The following is a 20268-nucleotide window of genomic DNA, read 5'->3' as shown; positions in this document are numbered from 1 at the left end:
GTTTTTTTCGGGCTTGGTATGAGTAAGCTCTAATATGCGTATGGTGGTTCTACATGAAATGTCTTAAATATCCTTGAATTGTTCATCACCTTAGAAAGTACCATCCGTTTCGTTGTGTTTGGCTTAGAGAAAACATCTGTAATGACTATGTTTTTCACTCAGATTCAACCTGTTGTTGAATTTCTTTCTTCAAATTGATCATAAAAAAATTAAGCCTAACYGTGAGTTGGGCACCACCAACGCATGTCCAGAGCGCATAAGAGGAGATTACTGTGACTCAATTCATGATTGCTGGTGTGGCGTTAATACGGTCACCGCAACAGCCCTAGCCCCACGTGAAAATGTAATGTTGTGACATACATTCAGAAGTAAAGATATTCAAATACTTTTTTTCTGGTGACTTTAGGTGTAGTAACTTGTTCAATCCTTTCTCTTTTGCTCTGTGATATATTCTCTCCAGCCCCTGACAAGCAGAGCTCTGGCCTTAGCTGCTGTACAAGGGATTTAACAAAGCCTTTCTCTCGCTGAGTGACACGAGGCAAATCAACTGATCCTTGATTACTCACAGACTGAGGTGATCACAATCAACAGCTCAATCGATCAATAGCTTTAAATATTAGTGCTGGCTGGACGGGAGAGGAGGACTGCATAGTAACGGCAGGGCCAGGGGAGCCCATCCCACTTGGGCAGGAGAGACTTTTTCAACCGATGGCAAAATCATGTTTTTTTACCGTGATTGATATGTCAGTGTTTCTCGTTGTTAATAGTTGGAGCACAAAGGCTCCTGAAGCAATGACCAACACCATTTTTATGTGACACAATTCCAGTGAAACAAAAAATATGGGTCTGAGACAGATAATGTTAGATAGTTGTCTTATATGACTCAAAGATGTCCTCTGAACAGGTGCTTTTGAGTGATGGTTACATTACTGCACTTTTACCTGCTAGGATAATAACAAGAACCTACCCAAGAGCTAGTGGGACAGTTCAAGAAGGGGGAGGGGAAACAACTACAGACTATCAGTACTGCCGCTTTTGGATAAGGGAAGTGGGGAAGAAATGTATGGGCGAGTGGAAGGATTTTGGCAGTGCAAGTATTGGACAGACAGGCAGAGCTTTTCTGTCAAGGACAAGGTAGAAGCAGAGACTGTTAATGACACCAAATTGAGGTTGAGATCACACTCGGTCTGCTGTGGGAACATAAATCCTGATGTGACTTGTCCTTTGTACGATGAAGACAGTAGCAGACTTGATCACACACCTTTTTTGTGTTAGCAATAGTGTTGTTCCAATTTCTATAAGGGATTATGAGATCCCAGGTGTGTGTGTGACTGTGTGTGTGCCTGCGTGCTTGTGTGTGTGTGTGTGTCTGTGTACTTAGAGATCAACACACGTTTATGTGTGTGCTGATTTATGTGGGGTACTTCATATGCAGTATGCATCATGCATGTATTCTCAGTCCATTTCAACATAATTACCTCACTACCAGACTCCCACACTTCTCAAGCCCCTTACCATTCCACCTGCTTCCCTGCCTGTTTGTCTACCCAGGGCCTAGAGTGGCTTTAATTTGCCCCTGTGTTAAGCTGTCAAGCTAATGGCCAATGGCTCACAAGCATTAAGACATTAATCTACACACACTGCAGGCTAACTAGCTCCCTAAATCTCACTGCAATTTAGTCAAGTCTGCAAATAACTCACTTTTTACCTCACTGCAATGCTCTCCAGGCCTCAATATCTGATTTCCCCATAACCTGTGAATTGTCCACTTACCGACGTAGCACTCTGTTGGGTCTGGGTTTATACCACCACGTCTCTCCTCTTTAATGGTTGTTGCTTTTGGGCCTAACAGGAGTGTTACTCCAAAAGCTTTTCTAGCCCTCTTCCCTGAGGCTTGGGTTTAGAGGTCTGGAATGGCAGTCTCTTCCCTAGCAATCATAGGTTGGATCCCTTCTCACTGGGCACACACTGGTTGAATCAATAATGTCAATTAAATTACGTTGAACCAACGTGTAATAGACATTGAATTGATGTCTTTGCCCAGTGGGTTTCATCTGCCTTTGATTTCATGCAGTAGACAGCCTGATAGCACTGGAAAGCTGAAAGCAATACTGTGACGAGGTCATTTCACTAAGCCCMTTTGCTAGGCTGTGAAATCTCCATCTGCTATATTGCGTCCATTTAACCAGTGTTTCAGCTCCATGTGTGTGAGTTATCTAGGCCCAAGAGAAGTAGGTTTTTGGAATGGGACCCAGCCTCAGTGTTTTAGTTATTTAGTGCTGAAAGAAGGATGCAGAGTGTTTGTTGCGGTCTCCTTCCTCATTAGTTGGTACGAGGGCTGCAGACAGTTTCAGACAGTTAATAGAAATACTCTAACTGGGACTAAAAAGAGCCTGCATGTCTAATGACAAAATCTCTCCTTTGCTCTCCTGTGTTAGAATACACAGCTAACACTGGGCTCAAGATTTGCTCCTGGGAGGTGTGTGGGTGTGCTCATGGGTGGGTTGATGTGTCTGTTATCTTGCCTGCCCACAAGTGTATGTTTGTTCATGAATTTGTGGTTTGTGCGTCTTTCAAATCAAATCAAATCAAATTTTATTAGTCACATACACATGGTTAGCAGATGTTAATGCGAGTGTAGCGAAATGCTTGTGCTTCTAGTTCCGACAATGCAGTAATAACAACAAGTAATCTAACCTAACAATTCCACAACTACTACCTTATACACACAAGTGTAAAGGGATAAAGAATATGTACATAAAGATATATGAATGAGTGATGGTACAGAACGGCATAGGCAAGATGCAGTAGATGTATAGAGTACGGTATATACATATGAGATGAGTACTGTAGGGTATGTAAACATTAAAGTGGCATAGTTTAAAGTGGCTAGTGGTACATGTATTACTTAAAAGATGGCAAGATGCAGTAGATGATATAGAGTACAGTATATAACATATACATATGAGATGGGTAATGTAGGGTATGTAAACATTATATTAAGTGGCATTGTTTAAAGTGGCTAGTGGTACATTTTTACATAATTTCCATCAATTCCCATTTTTAAAATGGCTGGAGTTGAGTCAGTATGTTGGCAGCGGCCGCTAAATGTTAGTGGTGGCTGTTTAACAGTCTGATGGCCTTGAGATAGGAAGCTGTTTTTCAGTCTCTCGGTCCCTGCTTTGATGCACCGTTTACTGACCCTTCGGGGCCTCTGGGATGATAGGCGGGTGAACAGGCAGTGGCTTGGGTGGTTGTTGTCCTTTGATGATCTTTATGGCCTTCCTGTGACATCGGGTGGTGTAGGGTGTCCTGGAGGGCAGGTAGTTTGCCCCGGTGATGCGTTCTGCAGACCTCACTACCCTCTGGAGAGCCTTACGTTGTGGGCGGAGCAGTTGCCGTACCAGCGCGTGATACAGCCCGACAGGATGCTCTCGGATTGTGCATCTGTAGAAGTTTGTGAGTGCTTTTGGTGACAAGCCGAATTTCTTCAGCCTCCTGAGGTTGAAGAGGCGCTGCTGCCGCCTTCTTCACAACGCTGTCTGTGTGGGTGGACCAATTCAGGTTGTCCGTGATGTGTACACCGAGGAACTTAAATCTTTCCACCTTCTCCACTACTGACCCGTCGATGTGGATAGGGGGGTGCTTCCCTCTGCTGTTTCCTGAAGTCCACAATCATCTCCTTTGTTTTGTGACGTTGAGTGTGAGGTTATTTTCCTGACACCACACTCTGAGGGGCCCTCACCTCCTCCCTGTAGGCCGTCTCGTCGTTGTTGGTAATCAAGCCTACCACTTGTAGTGGTCATCCGCAAACTTGAATGATTGAGTTGGAGGCGTGCATGCCACGCAGTCGTGGGTGAACAGGGAGTTTACAGGAGAGGGCTCAGAACGCACCCTTTGGGGCCCCAGTGTTGAGGATCAGCGGGGTGGAGATTGTTGTTACCGTACCTCACCACCTGGGGCGCGCCGTCAGAAGTCCAGGACCCAGTTGCACGGGGGGGTCGAGACCAGGGTCTCGAGCTTGATGACGTTTGGAGGGTACTATGGTGTTAAATGCTGAGCTGTAAATCGATGAACAGCATCTCACATAGGTATTCCCTTGTCCAGATGGGTTAGGGCAGTGTGCAGTGTGGTTGCGAATTTGCGTCGTCTGTGGACCTATTGGGTCGGTAAGCAAATTGGAGGTGGGTTTAGGGTGTCCGGTAGGGTGGAGGTGATATGGTCCTTGACTAGTCCTCAAAGCACTTCATGATGACGGAAGTGAGTGCTACGGGGCGGTAGTCGTTGTAGCTCAGTTACCTTAGCTTTCTTGGAACAGGAACAATGGTGGCCCTCTTGAAGCATGTGGGAACAGCAGACTGGGATAAGGATTGATTGAATATGTCCGTAAAACACACCAGCCAGCTGGTCTGCGCATGCTCTGAGGACGCGGCTGGGAATGCCGTCTGGGCCTGCAGCCTTGCGAGGGTTAACACGTTTAAATGTTTTACTCCACCTCGGCTTGCAGTGAAGGAGAGCCTGCAGGTTTTGGTAGCGGGCCGGTCAGTGGCACTGTATTGTCCTCAAATCGGGCAAAAAAGTTATTTAGCCTGTCTGGGAGCAAGACATCCTGGTCCTGCGGACGGGGCTGGTTTTCTTTTTGTAATCCGTGATAGACTGTTAGACCTGCCACATACCTCTTGTGTCTGAGCTGTTGAATTGCGACTCTATTTTGTCTCTGTACTGGGACTTAGCCTGTTTGATAGCCTTGCGGAAGAGAATAGCTACACTGTTTGTATCGGTCATGTGTCCGGTCACCTTGCCCTGGTTTAAAAGCAGTGGTTCGCGCTTTCAGTTTCACGCGAATGCTGCCGTCAATCCACGGTTGTCTGGTTTGGGAATGTTTTAAAATCGTTGCTGTGGGTACGACATCGTCAATGCACTTCCTAATGGAACTCGCTCACCGAATCAGCATATTCGTCCATGTTGTTGTTGGACGCAATGCGGAACATATTCCAATTCCGCGTGATCGAAGCAGTCTTGAAGCTTGGAATCAGATTGGTCGGACCAGCGTTGTTGAACAGACCTGAGCGCCGGAGCTTGTTGTTAGTTTCTGTTTGTAGGCTGGAATCAACAAAATGGAGTCGTGGTCAGCTTTTCCGAAAGGAGGGGGGGAGGGCCTTATATGCGTCGCGGAAAGTATGTAATAACAATGATCCAGGTTTTACCAGCCCTGTAGCACAATCGATATGCTGATAGAAGTTAGGGAGTTTTGTTTTTAAGATTAGCCCTTGTTAAAATCCCCAGCTACGATGGAATGCAGCCTCAGGGTGTGTGGTTCCAGGTTACAAGAGTCAGATAAAGTTCGTTCAGGGCCATCGATGTGTCTGCTTGGGGGGGAATATATACGGCTGTGATTATTGATCGAGGAGAAATTCCCGTTGGTAGATAATGCGAGTCGACATTTGATTGTGAGGAGTTCTAGATCAGGTGAACAGAATGACTTGAGTTCTGTGTGTTGTTATGATGATCACACCACGCTCGTTAATCATAAAGGCATACCCCCCCGCCCTTCTTCTTACCAGAAAGATGTATGTTTCTTGTTCGGGGCGGCGAATGACGCGAAGAAACCAGCTGGCTGCACCGACTCCCGTTAGCGTCTCTTGAGTTAGCCATGTTTCCGTGAAGCAGAGCACGTTGCAATCCCTGATGTCTCTCTGGAATGTTACCCGTGCTCGGATTTCATCAACCTTATTGTCAAGAGGACTGGACATTGGCGAGTAGTATGCTAGGGAGTGGAGCGCGATGTGCCCGTCTCCGAAGCCTGACCAAGGAGACCGCTACGTTTGCCCCTTTTACGGCGTCGCATAGGGTCCCCGGCTGGGATCAAATCCATTGTATTGGGTGGAAGGCAAAACACTGGATCCGTTTCGGGAAAGTCATATTCCTGGTTATAACGATGGTGAGTTGACGTTAATCGTATATTCAGTAGTTCCTCCCGACTGTATGTAATGAAACCTAAGATTACCTGGGGTACCGATGTAAGAAATAACACATAAAAAAACAAAATACTGCATATTTTCCAAGGAACGCGAAGCGAGGCGGCCATCTCGGTCGGCGCCATCTTGTCATTCTTGTCAGTCTTTGTGTGTGTGTGTGTGTGTGTGTGTGTGTGTGTGTGTGTGTGTTTGAAAACCTACTGCATGAGATTAGGAGTGGATGATTCAGTGTCACAGTGTCACAGACAACCAAGTTGACCTGTCATAACCAAAACAAACAAATAAAGCAAAAAACAGATAAATATGCACGGACAGGCTCAGCCCCAAAAACTGTTTTACATTTTATTGAACCTTTATTTAACTAGGCAAGTCAGTTAAGAGCAAATACTTATTTACAATGATGGACTACCAAAAGGCAAAAGGCCTCCTGTGGGGACTGGGGCTGGGATAAAAAAAATAAAAAAATAAAATAGGACAAAACATACATCACGACAAAAGAGAGACCTAAGACAACAGACAACAGCATAGCAAGGCAGCAACACATGACAACGCAGCATGGTAGCAACACAACATGGTAGCAGCACAAAAGATGGTACAAACATTATTGGGCACAGACAACAGCGCAAAGGGCAAGAAGATAGAGACAACAATACATCACGCAAAGCAGCCACAATTGTCAGTAAGAGTGTCCCTGATTGAGTCTTTGAATGAAGAGATTGAGATAAAACTGTCCAGTTTGAGTGTTTATTTGCAGCTCGTTCCAGTCATTAGCCTCCGCAAACTTAAAAGACGAGCGACCCAGGGATGTGTGTGCTTTTGGGACCTTTAACAGAATTGGATACATTGAAATGGATCCACTCATCATTGATGAACGTCATGCTAACAATTCTCCTGTTATACTACGGAGCCTTTCTGCTGTGGGCTTCTTAGGGTATAGCCTGGGCGGGTTTAGGGTCTGACAGTAGATTATCTCTGTCTCTCCTCATCTCTCCAAAACTCACCCATGTTGTCCAAGTAGATACCTGTTTAATAATAATTATAACTCGTTTTATTGTGAAAATGCCCTGCTATCCATGTTTCTCCCTGACTATTCTAATCACTCCTCTCTTCTCCCTCTCCAGCTCTCACCAATGTGAAGTTATGGGCCATCGACCGACAATGCTTTCAGACTATTATGATGAGGACGGGCCTAATCAAGCACACTGAATACATGGAGTTTTTAAAAAGGTGAGGAACAGAAAGACTATACTTCTAGATACTACTACAGTACAAGGGTTGGCTATGTTGTCGTGATTTACCATTGAAATCCCACGCAAGTAAGTAAGCACCCACCGTACCGGAAAAAATAGACATCCCTTCTTCCTGCTCTATTTCTTCTCTCCATCTGATGTTGACATTAGCATAGGGGTTGCAGAAGAAAGGAGCTGAATATGGGGAAGAATATTATCATATTAAAGGCAGATAGAATCATATTGTTGCACCCACACACAGTGTGGAATAAAACAAGTCCTCTTCAAAAGATGGAGGGAGAAAAGAGTGTTATATACATCATACAGGAGGTATGAGATGCCTTGGAAGTGTACTGCCTTCACTGCTTTCCCTCTATGTCCCTCTGTCTGTCCCTCTGATTGTCCCCCTGTTCTGTCTTTTACTATCTGACATCTGTCTTTCGCTCTGCTTTTGTTTTGATATTTTATGAAAATGGAATGACATCACATTTCCTTTCGATGTGTTTTAGTCATGCGGAGTTAATCTGTTTCCCGTAGTTCAAATGTGTTATTGGTTAAATATTTTTAATCCATTGAGAGGTTCTCAGAAATACCCTGCAGGGCCCACTACCACTCAGAGGTTTACAGATGTTATTTACTCAGAACAAAGGCCTCATGAATCACACAGTATTCTCTCTCACTCGCTCCTGTCTGAGTTCTAGTGGCAGCCAGGTGAAAGTGAAAGCAGGAAACCAGTCAGCCTTTCACTGTAAAAGGAGATGCCCTCAATAGGGGACATTGCAAGGGCAGCCAAGGAAGGTAGAGAGCTTCCTCAGCTCTTTCTATACTGCCATCATAATGGAGATATACTGTAGTGTACTGTACCGGAGATACTTTTCTGACCAGATAAAGTAGTTTGGAGGTATATTTTGATCTCAATCTAAAGTCCTTTCTGAGACTAAGACTGAGTGGAGCGTGTCTCGTGGCAGGTAGGGCAGCTCTGTGTTTGAAGCAGATATTTCTGAAAGCAGGATTGATAGGTCAACAACCTAACTTTCATACATGTTCAGATACAAATCCATGTTCAGATACAAATCCATGTTCAGATACAAATCCATATTTCTTGGTTCAAAACGAGAGTTAAACTTACAGCTGGTTCTTTATTATGGACTTCCTTCTTTTCCCGTAATTATTGTTGAAGTTAGCTTGCTATATTATTGATCTTTATACCCCGGGAGGGCAAGTGATTTTGTAATTGTTGTAGTTCACTCTATGGATTTTAGATCCCAAGAAGCTCTACTTGTAGACAGTTCAACGAATAAAATATTATTTAAGAGCAGTCAGATTACGGTAAACCAACTGTCTCCATGTGTCAACCTTTATGCATTTTTTATCTGCTATGAAATTAGACATTTGTCCTCCCTGGAAATAGAAGAGGGATATTAATTTAAAACTTCTGCTAGGAGAGGGATAGAAAGAGGGGGAGTGTGTGTGTGTGTGTCTCTGTGTGTGTTATCTGGAAGGTATTTTTCTTAGCTCTGTTTAATTACACTCTGGAGCTCAGGAGAAACCGACACCCCAGCCAATCCCCCTGCTTTCATGAGTTGTTTTGCCTGCAAAGTGTCATTTGGATGGCAAGAGAGCTATTGCTGATCCCCTATCTCACCAGGAACAGCTTTTAGATTGTCCAGGCGCCTACAGCTATCAGAGTTGAGATAGCTAAGAATGTGAAATGATTGATCATGTTAAAGTTTTTTAGATAGACTGCAGTGGTGTGTAGCTCTGGGCCTGGTTTCCCAAAAGCATCTTAAGGCTAAATTCAACATTAAATCCTTTGTAGGAGCATCATTAAACATCTGAGCTGTTTCCCAAACCATTGTTACTAAAGTTGCACCTGAAAACGTTCGTAATTTAAAGAGATTATTTCTGTCCCCGAAATGAGCGTACTACAGATGTAGGATCTTAATTTGTGCCAGTTTGCTACAGCAGGAAAATAATCCTCCAGCAGCAGGAAAATAATCCTCCAGCAACAGGAAATGTGAAATTATTATGTGGATTATAATTAATGGAATTTTTTTGGGGGGGAGGTTATACTTCTTTTGTTAGTGCAAATCAAGTCTCACATTTTAAAGTGGAAATTACAGACTTTAGAAGCCTTTTTATAAATCCTCTTCTGGATAGGACCCTTCATCTCAATTTCCGCCTAAAATGACATACCCAAATCTAATTGCCTGTAGCTCAGGACCTGAAGCAAGGATATGCATATTCTTGATACTATTTGAAAGGAAACACTTTGAAGTTTGTGGAGATGTGAAATTAACACAGTATAACACAAGAGATCGGGTAAAAGATAAAACAAARAAAAAAACATGCATTTTCTATTTTTAATGCATCATCTTTGAAATGCAAAAGAAAGGCCATATATTGAGATAGGAAGCTGGTGATAATTTAGATGTTGTCCACAACAGGGCAGCAATGTGTGTGTGCAAAGTTTAAGACTGATACATTCAAGAATGAGAGAGCTACATAATATTTAGTATGAAGTCTCCCAGGTGTCCCTCACGAGTTTGCCCAAATGTACACAAGTGGCCTCCAAGTGGCRGAATTGGTCAATTGACACATTTTCAAGTACATAACTATAGAGAACATACAAAAATACTATAGTAATAAATGTTTTTAGTTTTAACACAAAGATGAAGGGGGCTGTACTTTCTAGTCACGTCCAGCTGAGGTCCTGACTGCCTTTCAGGTCGAAATGTTGGTGGAAGTAGCTCCACATCATCCTCTAGCACAGCGTGCCAATGGTCCTCTCCCTCTGTGGTGGTTGCCGATGGTGCACTGGCCCTCCTCCACTTCTGGGCTAGCCTCTTCACACCTCTAGATGGCCGGGCAGGGGTGGGTCAGAGACAGCAGCAGGGYTRAGACAGGAGGAACCAGTTCCTACATTTGAATGAGTGGGGGATGGAGGACTTGAATGTGGTCTCTTTGGAGTTGGTTCCCAGAGGTCATCTGAGTCAGTCTCTACCACTATTGAGGATTTCTAAAAATTCAGTTAGAACTCAAGTTTACTATTACTTATTTTATTTAGCCTTTATTTTAGCAGGGGGTGAGCCCTGCATCAACACTTTTACGGATGAGCCCTGCATCAATACATCAAATACACAACACATATCTATAAACATACAGTTGAAGTCAGAAGTTTACATACACCTTAGCCGAATACATTTAAACTCCGTTTTTCATTATTCCTGACATTTAATCCTAGTAAAAATTCCCTGTCTTAGATCAGTTAGGATCACCACTTCATTTTAAGAATGTGAAATGTCAGAATAATAGTAGAGAGAATGATTTATTTCAGCTTTTATTTCTTTCATCACATTCCCAGTGGGTCAGAAGTTTACATATACTCAATTAGTATTTGGTAGCATTGCCTTTAAATAGTTTAACTTGGGTCAAACGTTTCAGGTAGCCTTCCACAAATGGAAGACCCATTTGCGACCAAGCTTTAACTTCCTGACTGATGTCTTGAGATATAGCTTCAATATATCCACATAATTTTTCTACCTCATGATGCCATCTATTTTGTGAATTGCACCAGTCCTTCTTGCAGCAAAGCACCCCCACAACATGATGCTGCCACCCCGTGCTTCAAGGTTGGGATGGTGTCTTCGCTTCCAAGCCTCCTCCCTTTTCCTCCAAACTTAATGATGGTCATTATGGCCAAACAGTTCTATTTTTGTGTCATCAGACCAGAGGACATTTCTCCAAAAAGTATGATCTTTGTCCCCATGTGCAGCTGCAAACCGTAGTCTGGCATTTTTTTATGGCGGTTTTGAGGCAGTGGTTTCTTCCTTGCTGAGCGGCCTTTCAGGTTATGTCGATATAGACTAATTTTACTGTAGATATAGATACTGTTGTACCTTTTTATTCAGCATCTTCCACACGGTCCTTTGCTGATGTTCTGGATTGATTTGCACTTTTCGCACCAAAGTACATTCATCTCTAGGAGACAGAACGCGTCTCCTTCCTGAATGGTATGACGGTTGCGTGGTCCCATGGTGTTTATACTTGCGTACTATTGTTTGTACAGATGAATGTGGTACCTTCAGACGTTTGCAAATTGCTCCCAAGGATGAACCAGACTTGTGGTGGTCTACAATCTTTTTTCTGAGGTCCTGGCTGATTTATTTTGATTTTCTCATGATGTCAAGCAAAGAGTTTGAAGGTAGGCCTTGAAATACATCCACAGGTACACCTCCAATTGACTCAAATTATGTCAATTAGCCTACCAGAAGCTTATAAAGCCATGACATCATTTTCTGAATTTTTCCAAGCTGTTTAAAGGCACAGTCAACTTAAACTTCTGACCCCTGGAATTGTGATACAGTGAATTATAAGTGAAATAATCTGTCTGTAAACATTTTTGTTGGAAAATATCTTGTGTATGCACAAAGTAGGTGTCCTAACCGACCTGCCAAAACTATAGTTTGTTAACAAGAAATTTGTGGAGTGGTTAAAAAAAGTTTAAATGACTCCAACCTAGGTGTAAGTAAACTTCCGACTTCAACTGTATATACAGTGGGGAGAACAAGTATTTGATACACCTGCCGATTTTGCAGGTTGTCCTACTTAAAAGCATGTAGAGGTCTGTAATTTTTATCATAGGTACACTAAACTGTGAGAGACGGAATCTAAAAAAAAATCCAGAAAATCACATTGTATGATTTTTAAAGTAATTAATTTGCATTTTATTGCATGACATAAGTATTTGATACATCAGAAAAGCAGAACTTAATATTTGGTACAGAAACTTTGTTTGGCATTACAGAGATCATACGTTTCCTGTAGTTCTTGACCAGGTTTGCAACACACTGCAGCAGGGATTTTGGCACGCCTCATACAGACCTTCTCCAGATCCTTCAGGTTTCGGGGCTGTCGCTGGGCAATACGGACTTTCAGCTCCCTCCAAAGATTTTCTATTGGGTTCAGGTTGGAGACTGGCTAGGCCACTCCAGGACCTTGAGATGCTTCTTACGGAGCCACTCCTTAGTTGCCCTGGCTTGTGTATTTTGGGTCGTTGTCATGCTGGAAGACCCAGCCACGACCCATCTTCAATGCTCTTACTGAGGGAAGGAGGCTGTTGGCCAAGATCTTGCGATACATGGCCCATCCATCCTCCGCTCAATACGGTGTAGTCTTCCTGTCCCCTTTGCAGAAAAGATCCCAAGAATGATGTTTCCACCTCCATGCTTCACGGTTGGGATGGTGTTCTTGGGGTTGTACTCATCCTTCTTCTTCCCTCAAACACCGCGAGTGGAGTTTAGACCAAAAAGCTCTATTTTTGTCTCATCAGACCACATGACTTCTCCCATTCCTCCTCTGGATATCCAGATGGTCATTGGCAAATTCAGACGGGCCTGGACATGCGCTGGCTTGAGCAGGGGGACCTTGCGTGCGCTGCAGGATTTTAATCCATGACGGCGTAGTGTGTTACTAATGGTTTTTTTGAGACTTGTGGTCCCAGCTCTCTCAGGTCATTGACCAGTCCTCGTGTATTCTGGCTGATCCCTCACCTTCCTCATGATCATTGATGCCCCACGAGGTGAATCTTGCATGGAGCCCCAGACCGAGGGTGATTGACCATCATCTTGAACTCTTCCATTTTCTAATAATTGCGCCAACAGTTGTGCCTTCTCACCAGCTGCTTCCCTATTGTCCTGTAGCCCATCCAGCCTTGTGCAGGTCTACAATTTTATCCTTGTCCCTAACACAGCTCTCTGGTCTTGCCATTGTGGAGAGGTTGGAGTCTGTTTGATTGAGTGTGTGGACAGGTGTCTTTTATACAGGCAACGAGTTCAAACAGTGCAGTTGATACAGGTAATGAGTGGAGAACAGGAGGGCTTCTTAAAGAAAAACGAACAGGTCTGTGAGAGCCGGAATTCTACTGGTTGGTAAGTGATCAAATACTTATGTCATGCAATAAAATGCAAAATATTACTTAAAGATCATACACATGTGATTTCTGGATTTTTGTTTTAGATTCCGTCTCTCACAGTTGAAGTACTATGATAAAAATTACAGACCTCTACATGCTTTGTAAGTAGGAAAACCTGCAAAATCGGCAGTGTATCAATACTTGTTCTCCCACGTATATTATATAGAGTATGGGGTAACACAAACACTATAATGAAATATGTGAACCAATAGGCAATAAAACACTCAAAACCACAGACACAGCATGTCATAGCCAACATAACATACACATAGGCTATACTAATACATCGTGTGCCTCAGGTATATACACTACCGTTCAAAGTTTGAGGTCACTTAGAAATGTCCTTGTTTTTGAAAGAAAAGCACCAAGAAGGCCAGCATCCCAGAGTCACCTTGATGTTGAGACTGGTGTTTTGTGGGTACTAATTAACTTCTCTAGGGTACGTGAGACGGTAGCGTCCCACCTCTTCAACAGCCACTGAACCTGCAGGGCGCAAAATTCAAATACATAAATACTCATTATAAAAATTCAGAAAACAAAACATATTTTACATAGGTTTAAAGATTAACTTCTTGTGAATCCAACCACGGTGTCAGATTAAAAAAATGCTTTACAGCGAAAGCATACCTTACGATTATTTGAGAACATAGCCCAGCAGACAAATCATTACAAACAGTAACCAGCCAAGTAGAAGAGTTACACAAGTCAGAAATAGAGATATAATTAATCCCTTACCTTTGATTATCTTCATATGGTTGCACTCAGCAGACATTCATTTACTCAATAAATGTTCCTTTTGTTCGATAAAGTCTCTTTATATCCAAAAACCTCCGTTTTGTTTGCCCGTTTTCTTCAGTAATCCACAGGCTCAAACGCAGTCAAAACATGCAGACAAAAAATCCAAATTGTATCCGTAAAGTTCAATGAAACATGTCAAACGATGTTTATATTCAATCCTTAGGTTGTTTTTAGCCTAAATAATCAATAATATTTCAACCGGACAATAACGTCGTCAATATAAAAGGTAAACAAGAAAGGTACTCTCTCAGTCGCGTGCATGAAAAAGCTCTGTGACACTTTAGGGTCCACTCATTCCGACTGCTCTTACTTCCTCATTTTTCAGAATACAAGCCTGAAACAATTTCTAAAGACTGTTGACATCTAGTGGAAGGCATAGGAACTGTAATTTGAGTCCTAAGTCAATGGATACTGTAATGGCATTGAATAGAAAACTACAAAKCCKKKKAAAAAAKTACTTCCTGAATGGATTTTTCTCAGGTTTTCGCCTGCCAAATCAGTTCTGTTATACTCAGACACTATTTTAACAGTTTTGGAAACMTTAAAGTGTTTTCTATCCAAATCTACCAGTTAAATGCATATCATATCTTCTGGGKCMGAGTAGCAGGCAGTTTAATTTGGGCATGCTTTTCATCCAAAATTCCGAATGCTGCCCCCTACCCTAGAGACGTTAATGAAGCTGTCAGTTGAGGACTTGTGACGTGTCTGTTTCTCAAACTAGTACTTGTCCTCTTYCTCAGTTGTGCATCGGGGCCTCCCACTRCTCTTTCTATTCTGGTTAGAGACAGTTTGCGCTGTTCTGTGAAGGGAGTAGTACGATAGGTGGTCATTGWACCAAGACACTGTCAATCCGCTCGTCTCATTGGTGCGTAATGAGGTCTGACCTTTAAATCAAATCAAATTGTATTTGTCACATGCGCCGAATACAACAGGTGTAGACCTTACAGTGAAATGCTTACTTACAAGCCCTGTTTCACCAAACAAGCATGTTAAATGTGTAGCCAGAMMGAAAATAAACTCTAGACCACCTTTATTCCACACACAGAGACACGTACAAAGGTCTCCCTTGCCCTCCATTTGGCAAATCTGACCATAATTKTATCCTCCTGATTCCTGATTATAAGCAAAAACTAAAGCAGGAAGCACCAGTGACTAGATCAATAAAAAATTGGTCAGATGAAGCAGATGCTAAGCTACAGGACTGTTTTGCTAGCACGACTGGAATATGTTCTGGTTTTCTTCCGATGGCATTGAGTACACCACACACATCACTGGATTCATCAATAAGTACATGGATGACGATGTCCCRACAGTGACTGTACGTACATACCKCAAGCAGAAGCCATGGATTATAGGCAACATCCGCACTGAGATACACTTTCAAGAGCAGGACTCTAACCCGGAAGCTTTAAGAAATCTRGATATGCCCTCAGACGAACCATCAAACAGACAAAGTGTCAATACAGTACTAAYATGGAATCATACTACACCGGCTCCGGCGCTCGTCGGATGTGGCAGGGCTTGCAAACCATTACAGACTACAAAGGGAAYCACAACCGAGAGCTGCCCACTGACACGAGCCTACCAGATGAGCTAAACTACTTCAATGTTCGCTTCGAGGCAAGTAACACTGAAACATGAATGAGAACATCAGCTGTTCCGGATGACTGTGATCATGCTCTATMTAGCCAATGTGAGTAAGACCTTTAACCCTTGAATACATTACACGTTTGCATTTCCTGCTGTACAGGAAAATTCTCAGCAACAAAAAGTTATCAAATTAAGATCCGACATCTGTAAGTCACATACAGTAAGTGCACCACGACATTGCTCTCTCTCTCTCACTCTGATGTGTGTGCATCTTGCTAGCTGTCACTCAAATGGTAAGGGGCTGAAGCTCATTGGCTAGAACTCAAATTGCAAGGGGGCTGGCCCGGCACAGCTTCCAGAAAAACAGTTGCTTTCAAACTAGGGATTTCGTGACTATTGGAGGTAAGACAGTAATTCTGCTAATAGATTATATGGATATGACCTACACATTGACATATCAAGCCCAAAGTGGGAGGTTTTAAAAATTCTTAGTCGTCGCCAAAGTTCCAGAGCATATCTTTAACTTCTTTGGGCTGCAATCCCGACACAGGTACACTTATGACAACATCCAGCTCGAAGTTTAGGGCGCGAAATTCAAAATCTAGTTTGTTAAAATATTTAACTTTCACACATTAACAAGTCCAATACAGCATATGAAAGGTAGACATCTTGTGAATCAAGCCAACATGTCCGATTTTTAAAWTMTTTTACAGGGAAGACAAAATATGTAAATCTATTAGCTAACCACGTCAGCAAAAGAGAGCACTTTTCTAACTCCATCAGTTTTTTACTCCGTCACTAGCTATCACTAATTCGACCAAATAAAGATATATATAGCCACTAACCAAGAAAAACTTCATAAGATGACAGTCTGAGAACATATTTATTGTATAGCATATTTGTTTTATTTTTTTTAAATGTGCCATATATGTATAACATCATAAATTACCATTTCAGCTTACAATCCAGAAAAATTTGCACCGAAAACAGCCATAACATTTACAAAGCAAGCATCCAACGTCAAATACCTAATTACTCATTCAATAACACACATATTTCTGAGAAATACATACTGTGCAGCAATGAAAGACGAGGTATCCGTTGTGATTGCAGACAATATTCGACTCCTTATTACAAATGTTTTACAGCGAAAACAAAATGTAGCGCTATGTTAGCATAGCCACAATTAGCCAGACACATCGTGGTGTCCACACGACAGTTGACATGCGCGTGTGTGCGGATAGTGAAATAACATTGATAAATTGTGGTGCTTCTGTTGGCCTGATCTTTCATCAGAATGTTGATCAGGGTGTCCTTTGTCCAGATGAGTCGTTGATTTGGTGTAGTGCAGGTAATTGCGCAACTTTCTCCTTCTCACTTAAGCAATTGGCACTTGGTCGACTGGCACGGATTTGTCCAACGATCTAAAAAAGTCAGAGAACGGACACACGCAAAACTCGGGCTTAGTCGCCCTCCTTCCGAGGGCACTCCAACACTAGTCTCCGCCCTCCCGCCCTCCCCAAAAACCCTAGCTTTAGTCCCCTACCCTGAGCACCTAACTCCTGTCTCAACCAAACCCCTCAGTCCACAAACACCACTACCATGTTACACCCGGCACTATCCACAACTGGTACGCTTGCTTTTTACTCTCCTCTTGCCGACTTCTTGTAACGCGCAAACCTGTTATGGGTACTATGTGGGGTGGTGCAACTGTGGGGACTGGGTGTGGGTGGGGATGGGACCCCTACCCCCCTTTGCTGTATGTCTAAAGTAAACATGTACGCCGCTGGGGACTTTTCCCACCACCCCTCATCGGGGCTTTCATAAACGGAACGGGTCGCGTCCCCCATATACTTCAGGGTAGGTCCGCTGACCCACCCCTGAAAGTGCGACAGTTGGGCACCACCCCCCTCACTCTGATCCCTTCCTTTACAACTCTCACTCGATGACTCCATGCCTAGTGCTCATCCGCTCGTCAGTGCTGTGGAGCTGGGACACCCAACAAACTCCTTGGATGGTTTAGGTGAGGGGTGTGTAGGGTGGGGTATATGGGTATGGATATCTGATGCCGTGGTTCCTATATCCCCCTCGGTGGTGGGGCCTACCCCTGTTTTTGGTGCGGCCTAACCCGTCATGGAAAGAGTGGTTTCTGTCGGGTTCTGATAGTCAAACCCACCCACCTTTTCGGATGACTTGCCTCCCCACTAGCTTCCGGTGATCCTCCCTCGCTGGCACTAATCTTGTATCTTTTTTCCCCTACTTTCTCCTGTCTATTTAGTTTTTTCTATTAGACTATATACCTTTACGTCCTTCTAAACTCTTAGTCTCCATATCTGACATTCGCCTCGCTACACTTCATCTATTCTATACTCGACAAAAAATTCAAATAATCTGATTAAACTATATTGAAAAAAACATACATTACGATGATATGGTCTCATTTATCAAATAAAAACCCAGCCGGAGATTGTTCCCGTCCAAAACAGCAGCAAAACAGAACACAATATCACTCCCAAGACGCGCGCTTCAGACTTCCGGAAGTGGTCGTCACGTCAAAGAAATAGCTCTTATTCAACCTCTGAACAAGATATTCACTAAATTTCTTCTCTCATACCCTCTTGACACCCAGAGCAAGGCGTACGGAGTGTACGTAGGTCTTACGTATAATGACCATGTATAGGCATAACGTTGAAGCGAGCATAGATTTCTGACATTCTACTTCTTGGTCAGGGAAAGTGCTGCCAAATGACTTCTGTACCACTCAGAGAAAAAATGAACGGTTTTAGAACTACAAGATTGTTTTCTATCCAATATTAAATTAATATGCATTTAAGTAGCAAAAATTGATTAAGAGGCCGTTTGAAAATTGGCACATATTTTCCAGTTTTTCCAATACGCCCCCTGCAGCCATATAACAACTGACTCATAGAACAGCTAAATGAGTCTTCAGAATTTTTTCCCTTCCACATCACTTAACAACACAGACGATCTCTGCTAAACTTAAAAACCTTCTACTTGGTCACAATCCCGGATCCGGGAGCACCCTCATCAGTAAAAAAGCTGCACTAGCATAGCCTAGCATAGCGCCACAAGTAAATACTAGCCATCTAAATATCATGAAATCACAAGTCCAAGACCCCAGATGAAAGATACACATCTTGTGAATCCAGCCATCATTTCCGATTTTTAAAATGTTTTACAGGGAAAAACAATATGTTATTTCTATTAGCTACCACGATAGCAAAAGACCCAACCGCATATTTTCACCATTTTTTTACTGCATAGGTAGCTATCACAAATTCGACCAAATAAAGATATAAATAGTCACTAACCAAGAAACAACTTCATCAGTTGACACGTCTGATAACATATTTATTGTTATAGCTAAGTTTTGTTCGAAAAATTGCATATTTTAGGTATAAATCATAGTTTACATTGCATAGTCTCACCAAAGCAGCTAGAATAACTACAGAAACCAACGTGAAATACCTAAATACTCATCATAAACATTTATGAAAATACACGGTGTACAGCAAATGAAAGACAAACATCTGTTGAACCAGCAATATTTCAGATTCTTTAAGTGTTTTACAGCGAAAACCACAATTATAGCATTATTATTAGCTTACTACTAATAGCCTACACACAAACCACATTCATTCAAGGCCACGTTAGCGATAGCGGAAATAAACCAGCAAAAGATATTAATTTTTTCACTAACCTTTCAACTTCATCAGATGACCAGGTCCTATAACATCATATTACACAATACATATATGGTTTGTTCTGAAAATGTGCATATTTAGCGGTACAATTCGTGGTTGAACAATGTGAATACTAGCCAAACAGCACAAAATAATCCGGATATATTTTCTGACACTCACATCATCTAATCAAATAACTAATTCATATTATCTTTACTAAAAAATAAAGGTTGGACAGCAAATGAATGATATCACTAGTTGCTTAACCTGTTATGGCTGAAGGGGCAGTATTGAGTAACCTGGAAAGAGGTGCCCATTTCAAACGGCCTCGTACTCAATTCTTGCTCGTACAATATGCATATTATTATTACTATTGGATAGAAAACACTCTCTAGTTTCTAAAACCGTTTGAATTATTTCTCTAAGTGAAACAGAACTCTTTCTGCAGCCCATTTCCTATCCGGAAGTGAGATTTCCAAAAGCAAGGTCTTTGTTCAAGAGCTTGTCTATAAAAGGGCATGTCACTTGGGACTATAGAAACATGTCATACACCTTCCCCTGGGTGTCAAGCGGAAGTGAGAGCAGAAATGAGTTGATTATCTTGTTCTGAGATTGAATACATCCTCTTGGAATGAGAGGTCCGCCATTAWTTTTTTTTCCGAAGGCGCGAAGTTGGACCTGGAATCGCCTTCTGGAAAGCCGTCGTTATGGGTGAATATGATCTCCGGCTTAGATTTTATTTGATACATGTCACAATATCATCCTAAAGTATGTTTTTTCAATATAGTTTTATTACTTCTTAGGGCTGCAAGCCCGAGGTCGGTACACCTATGACAACATCCAGCTCAAGTGCAGGGCGCGAAATTCAAAATATATATTTTTAAAATATTTAACTTTCACACATTAACAAGTCCAATACAGCATTTGAAAGATAAACATCTTGTGAATCCAGTCAACATGTCCGATTTTTWAAATGTTTTACAGCGAAAACACCA

The 20268-nt window shown here is 42.4% G+C and overlaps 1 protein-coding gene across 2 annotated transcripts in view; it reads left to right on the top strand.

Annotated features, from left to right (window-relative positions):
• The window catches only part of LOC111977925 (cGMP-dependent protein kinase 1-like), a 193314-nt gene that overhangs the window by 132967 nt on the left and 40079 nt on the right, over positions 1-20268 (top strand). For both annotated transcript variants that reach the window (XM_070448500.1, XM_070448499.1), the window contains exon 4: positions 7100-7205. In XM_070448500.1, coding sequence (XP_070304601.1) covers positions 7100-7205 — 106 coding nt within the window. The remainder of the gene's footprint in view (positions 1-7099; positions 7206-20268) is intronic.

This window comes from Salvelinus sp. IW2-2015, linkage group LG18 (genome assembly GCF_002910315.2).
Source record: "Salvelinus sp. IW2-2015 linkage group LG18, ASM291031v2, whole genome shotgun sequence".
Taxonomy (NCBI): Eukaryota; Metazoa; Chordata; class Actinopteri; order Salmoniformes; family Salmonidae; genus Salvelinus; species Salvelinus sp. IW2-2015.
Note: the sequence above shows the minus strand (reverse complement) of the source record. Positions and strands in the feature narration are given on the sequence as shown.